This window comes from Panicum hallii, chromosome 4, assembly GCF_002211085.1.
Source record: "Panicum hallii strain FIL2 chromosome 4, PHallii_v3.1, whole genome shotgun sequence".
Classification (NCBI taxonomy): domain Eukaryota; kingdom Viridiplantae; phylum Streptophyta; class Magnoliopsida; order Poales; family Poaceae; genus Panicum; species Panicum hallii.
The window spans coordinates 43,546,692-43,553,382 of record NC_038045.1 but is presented as its reverse complement, the minus strand read 5'-3'; the positions used below and the strand labels follow the sequence as shown (position 1 = coordinate 43,553,382).

At 43.6% G+C, this 6,691-nt stretch overlaps 1 protein-coding gene across 1 annotated transcript; it reads right to left on the bottom strand.

Moving 5' to 3' along the window:
- Positions 1-2,578: 2,578 nt before the first annotated feature.
- On the bottom strand, positions 2,579-6,175 carry LOC112888432 (uncharacterized protein At2g39795, mitochondrial-like). The gene is made up of 3 exons (XM_025954642.1): positions 5,803-6,175; positions 4,356-4,693; positions 2,579-3,151 (listed from the first exon to the last, which is right to left on the bottom strand). Exons 1-3 carry the CDS (start codon positions 6,097-6,099, stop codon positions 2,992-2,994), a joined length of 795 nt encoding a protein of 264 aa, XP_025810427.1. The 5' UTR covers positions 6,100-6,175; the 3' UTR covers positions 2,579-2,991.
- Between the last annotated feature and the right edge of the window lie 516 nt (positions 6,176-6,691).

The following is a 6,691-nucleotide window of genomic DNA, read 5'->3' as shown; positions in this document are numbered from 1 at the left end:
TCTCTTGGTGCTTCACCCGCCACTGGCTCTATGGTGATCGAATTTGTGCTTTGTGTCATCTGCCATGTATAACGTATGGTCATGAGCACTGTGAACATAAATAATCAATCATAGATAAACAAATATAAGTTAAACAAATAATAGAGTATACTGGCATTATTTGTTGGTTGTTGACACCATAATCCTCAATGATTGGAGAGTTCTCACGCACAACAGGAGGTATGGGCTGCCCTGCCATCTGTTCCTGCCTTGCCGTCTCCTCATGTCCTGCCATGTCCTCGTGAAGATCGGCGTGTGGCAGCGGCGTGATCCTGCTGATGATCAGCCGTGTTCTGCTGATCAGCGTGCCGCGGCGCGATTCTGGTGATCGGAGGCGGCGTGATGCCCTAGTATTAGATCTGTACGTATGGTAGATTTTCTGTAGTTAATCGAGTTGTACAATTAGAAGGCAAGCCCTAATTTGTTTCCAAGCTCGAGCCGGAAAACTGTGCCCCGTGATGCCTACGGGAGCCATCTAATCGAGCCGGAGCTGAAGCTAATTAATCCAGCTGCAGAAGAGTTACGCGGGGGCACCAAACCTCTGCTTACAGGTGGGTCAAGGGGTATTGATTTGTCTGGGGCTGCAGCTGCGTGGGTTTGCAGCCGGTCTGCACCTAATTTTTTTCCGGCGCGGTGTGGCAGGGGGGGCAGGGGCTCGCCTCTGTCTGTCTCTCTCTCTCTCCTCGTGCGCGGCGGCCGCAGAGACGTCACCGCGTGTTCTTGCCTCTGTCGCGGTGTGCGCGGTCAGCGTCTGACCTTCACCGGCAATCTGCCACCGTCTCTCTCTCTCTCTCTTTCCGGTGGTAGGAAAGGAATGTGCCGCAACGCTTCCTAAGCACACATAGCCATAAAGGTGATAGAATAGAATAAGTTCCTTCTTGGCAAATCCTAAGTGTTCAGGAGGGGAAGACCTCATTGCCTTTTTGCCAAGTTCCTTCTTGGCAAATCTCAGAGGCACTGAAAAAGGAGCCGGACGGTATAGAAAGCTCGCTTGTTGTGACCAATGTGTTCAATTCAAAATCAATTTAATTTAGAGATTAAGACTTTTACCTGGAAAGGGCTAACTAAAAAGAGTTTGTAGCTCCTAGCTTTGAGATAGACACGAAGTTAGATGACTCGCTGTCGCCCAACATATTTCCTATTAAGGAAGAGATATGATTTCGAACCAAAATAGAAATACTTATATTTTGTAAAGGAGGGAGTACATTGGATCTTTTAAATAATTAGATTGTGATTAAATATTATTTATAATTAAGGGTCAATTAAAAATAATGTGAATAAGTCCACTTAAGCCTCAAAATTCAAATAAATTTATTAAAATCAATATAGGCTCGCCTTTTTACAACATATTACATAATCTATATGTAATATATATTTTTGCAAAACCCGATATGATCTGATTCTACGATTTAAAAAGGGCCCATTCTTATATTTTAAATTATTCCCAATACCCAAACACATGCTGCTACTTCAAATTGTCTTGTTTATGTACACGGTACACCCTTCTTTTTTTTGGGAATATACCGTGCTGGAAGATGCCAATCGGATTTATACGCAACACGAATAAAATAAGAGTTGCTCAGCTAGTTGTCAGCCCAGATCATTGAAAGCGAAATATATAATGTTAGAAAATGAAAGACCAAGCGAGCCCGGAGCTTAAAAAACTTGTCACCAGATTCACATGATCCAGGCCGACACGCCGGCGTTGTTGCAATTTGCATCGGCCGGAACGTTTTTCTGCTCCTCGCCCGAAGTTTCTATCCCGCATTCTGTTATCTGGGTCCGTGGGCAAGCCGATGGCACGTGCTTAGACGGTCGGTCAACCGGCCGAGAAATGGACACGCAGGTGTAGGGTGTGTTCGTTTCTCCTCCTTAGAGATCTCTAAAAAAACTTTAGAGTGTTTGCTCCCTCTAAAAAATCGCAACCTCTAAAGGAAGGACACTCGCGCGATCAGAGGCCGGTTCGGTACCGAGCCTCTAAACTTATATTTCGGGCTTTAGAGCTTTAGACCCCGGAAACGAACAGACCTTAGTTTGGGTGCCTCGTCACGAGAAGCTCGTAATTCTTGTGCAGCCATCGGCGTGTGGTGCGCCTTGGGTTCCGAGAGCCTGCCACGGTATATTCACGGTGCTGTCACCTTGTACCCACGGTGCTCCTGGCTTGCACGTTTTGTTCTACCGTCTCCAGTCACAAACATCATCAAGAAACTGAGGAACCTGCTGGGTTCATCAGCTAATGATTGGCTCTCGTTCCGATATCCAACGAGTAAACCACCACAAATGACAGGCATGTTTGGTTGCTTATTAATACTAATTTTGCTACAACGAAGTTAGGCAAAGCATGGCTTAGGTGTGACAAAAGTGTGGCAAAGTCGTGAGCTAAGCAATTGGTCTTGGCGCAATTGTGAACACCAACCAAGAACAAGTAGCTGAACATACCGTGGCATGACTATTGACTAACCTCAGACTTGGCAGTATTAGACTAAAAACCAAACATATCTTGCATCTCGAATTAGGAGAACTGGCAGTAGGCAACAAATAGGTCCTCAAACTACTCTTCGACTGACTTACAATTTAACTCGTGTTTCACCAAGATGGCTTATAAATCTCTCTAAAATGTTTCGGGACCATCTGCAGGGAGACATTAGCATAGCAATACCCAAGCACTGCAGTTAGGGAGTTGCACAATTATCCATCCTGATAGAACCTGATAAAAATGACCACGCAGTAAACCATGGCTCAGAGAAATTAAGGGCTCCTACACAAAGCTGAGCTCAAGGACACACTATCAGCACTACTTTCCGTAACAAATAACCAGGTCAACAAAAAATCTTGGACCAGCAAGGTATAAGTTGCCATGAGAGGTATATCTGCGCAATTATGATCAGAGTAATTTGGTGATGAGTGCAAGACTTGTTCTCCCAACAAAAGGAAACAAACGGGCAGAGGCACTCAGTTTCCAATGAACTCCTTCATGTTCTTCAACCAGACCACATACTCCTTCTCATCCTTTCTCATCATGTATTCGTACAGCCAGTCATGCAGTGAGTGCTTGATCCCCCTCACCTCAAGGTACCTATGCAAGGCCTTCTGCAAACTCTCGTCCAAATCCCTGCACAGCAAACAATGCACACATGAAGCTTGGGAGAAAAAATTGTACAAAGAATATATACCTGAGAGCATATATCATCTTGCATCAAGGTGTCAAACATGGTTCACATGCTTTATCCTTAACAGTATGTTCTTTAGTTTCACCACACAATCTACAGCAACAACAAACACCCAAAAAACTGCATGACTACTATACCTACTGAGTTTGATTAGGTTTTTGTCCCCTAGGCATTTATATTAAAGTATTTAGCTACTGACTATTGCATCTTCTCATGTCTCATTGCTTCCCAAAAGTCGACTGGTTTAAGTCAACTAGCAGATCAATTCAGTATGTGTGTCACTGTTGTAGTTGATTTTGATTCTAAATTAACTCAAAAGAAAATGTCAAAGTCGTGCAGATACTTGTATGCATCAGGCTTTATGAACATAGAACCCAATGCTTGGGCTACATGAACACATGCAAACTTTTCATGATTATTTCTGAGTTAGTTGCATGACTGCATCCTGCCATGCTTTGTACATCATTGTCATGCATGCTGGGTATGCATTTTGAGACACTTAAATTGCTACATGTCACTGCTGACTCAGGGACACAATCACACAAGTCCCCACTCCTCACATCTATCTACCTACTGTGCCAATTAAACCCGTGAAGAAATATTTAGGTTTGCAGAAGTAGATCAGCACCATTGTCATGGTTGGGTCTTGTTATCTTGTGTCTCTTGTTAGATTGACATATTGAACAAATCTGATATCTTTGCAAAAAACTGTCCCCATCGGATTTGGGCTCACAACTCAAAATGAATATTTTCATTATTGCTTGCATCTAGTTTCCATGTCTCCTAATTGAAAAAAATTGAAAGGATAAAATGAAGAAAATGGAGCACCAGAGCAGCAAAAAAACATAAAAAAGATAGGCACTAATATTAACAGAAAATGCATTGGTAATGAGAAGAAATCACTTCAAGAAGGAAAGAGTATGTACGCACGGGTATACCACCTCTAGGACATCATGGAAGCAATATACGTGAAGATTCTATGGTGACGGTAAAAGTGGTTTGTGGCCAATCATGCCCATGCAAGTGATTCGTGGCTAAGAACCATAAATAAAAACATCATTTTCCTGATTAAGGAATGTCTTGAATAAAAGCGTATTCTTATGCTTGAATGGAAAATAGCAACTAAACAAGAAACGAAGAACTTACGAAAATGGTGGTCCCTCATACACATTCTCAGCATCAAGGTTATCACGGTTCAGCACCCTCAAACTTTCAATTGCCAGTTCTTCATCATTAAAGTTGCAGTCAAATTCCAGGATTGGCCCTTCTGTTTTTTCAACAGTGACAACCATTTGAATTGCTGGCTTGAAAGATTCCTCGTCGTTGTCACTCCCGTCATCCTCATTCAAATCTTCCTCTGTATCAAAGTTGGTGTATACGGCAGCTTTAATTGTCTCACCAGCAAACTCTCTTTTGAGGGTTATGGATTGATCACCAGGATTGTCTATGACCTCAAAAGGGAAGTCATCTGGTAGTTCAATGTGCTGCACAAAAATAACCATACAAAATGAAATCAAGTGTCATTTCCCATTACAAATAGACAGAAACACAAAGTTTACAACATTAATAACGCTTTAAACTACAAAAGAAAAATCAAAGAGTTGCTATAGATCAGAAGGGGATAATTGACCCAAACATAAGGAGGAAAGTGCATTGAAAGGTGTAAACTCTGAGATTTCAATCCGCATGCTCAACACCTACATCATATACATGTTACACTTGCAAGATCGATTCATACTACTGCATAGTTTATACTTTATGGAATTTACACTGACGAATATCACATGACAACTTACTAGGTCCTGAACCTGATAACAAACAAGTATGTTTCAGCTATTTGCAAACTTCATCTAGAACTTTCCATTGTACTCCTAAAGGATTCAGACACTGTGAACTGAATATCTGAAGAGCAAGACCATTTGTTAATCAATCTATTAAAGTTAACTCTATTTAAAACACAGATAGGAGTTCGACTATACAATGCTGACCAGTGGTTCAAAGTTCAAACAAAAAAAGAGCAGTTCCCACTGGTATTCTAGTAACTGGTTTGCCACTTTGTCCAAGAAAACCACATTTCTATTTTCCCCCCTTTGCTTTACTACGACCTTAGTTTTTTGTGTTTGCTTAATGACCACAGAAAGTTATTATTTTGGTTCTTTAATCAACATGATTGACCATGACATTCCAAGTTTTGTAATGGAACATATATCTACTTGATGACAGCATGGCTGCTAATGTGGCTCTAGGTTGACAGGAATTCCATTAAATTCTAAGCAGTAGGTATGCCAGGGCACAGAACTATGATGGCATTCCAATTAAGCAATTGCTACTTCATCAAGTAAGGCACTATTTGCCATCTGCGTTATTTGGCACCCAGTTCCTTCTGCCCCCCAACTGAAAGCGGCATACCTAAATGTATTTGAATCTACTTATGGATTCCTAATCTCTTTTCAACTGAATCAGCAAGATTTGTTAGATTTCTTCAGGTATCCATAAACCATGGCTTTGGCAAGGGATAATAAACTGATCATACAGGGATAGAATCGAACTACACTAGCTAGGCAAGCAAATAAAATGAAGAAAACAGGTGGACCTTGTCGGCTAAGCTCTCCTCCGACTGGACGACGCACTCGATCTCCGACTCGATGACCCGCCTCAGGTTCTCGTCGGCGGAGTCCTTGGAAGAGGATGCCGGAGACTGCGACGCCAGAAACCGGCGGGCGGCGGCGGCGGGCGACGAGGCGGCGGCGGGGAGACGGCGCGGGAGGGGAACGGGGGCACGGCCCAAGTGGAGGGCGCGGCGGGCTAGGGCGGAGAGAGGAGAGGATGAGGAGGCGGAGGCGGTGGCGGCGCGGCGGAGGAGCCGGGCGGCGAGGATCGCCGACGACATGGTTGGCGAGTTGTTGGGTTCTCAAGGGGCGAGCGGCGGCCGGTTTCCGAGTCTAGGGTTTTGGTCTTCTGCACGGTTGGGGTTTAAGAGCCTGGAAGGCGAATGCGGAATGATTTTTTCTTGGGGAGACGGAAAGGAAGAACCCAGCCCATTTCGCACGGCCCATGTAGAGGCGCGTATGTATAGCCCAGCCCAGTCCATGGAACATTGGAGACTGCCGACTGCCGACTGCCTTTGCGGGCCCGCAGAGCCCAGTATTCAATGTACTGGTTGCTTCAAGTCAGCCCTTTTGCATAATTTGGTGTGTCCTTAGATTTCCCCGTTTCGGTTTCCTTGTAGTAGACTTTTTGGAAACTAGTTGTTAGTGCAAGGTGTTTTAGGTCCTGGAGCAGATGCTAATTGCAAAAATATTGTTTTGATTTCAAGTCAACATTGCCGAAGATGATTGTTTTTATTAAGAAGAGAATTATAACGACGCGGTTATGAGAGAATTCTCATAGCGCAGAGCTACAAACCGAAGCTAAAAAGCATGAAAAAGAGAGGGACCCACCCAGCTTTGAAAACCTAACAAGACGACCAAGAACAACCGCAA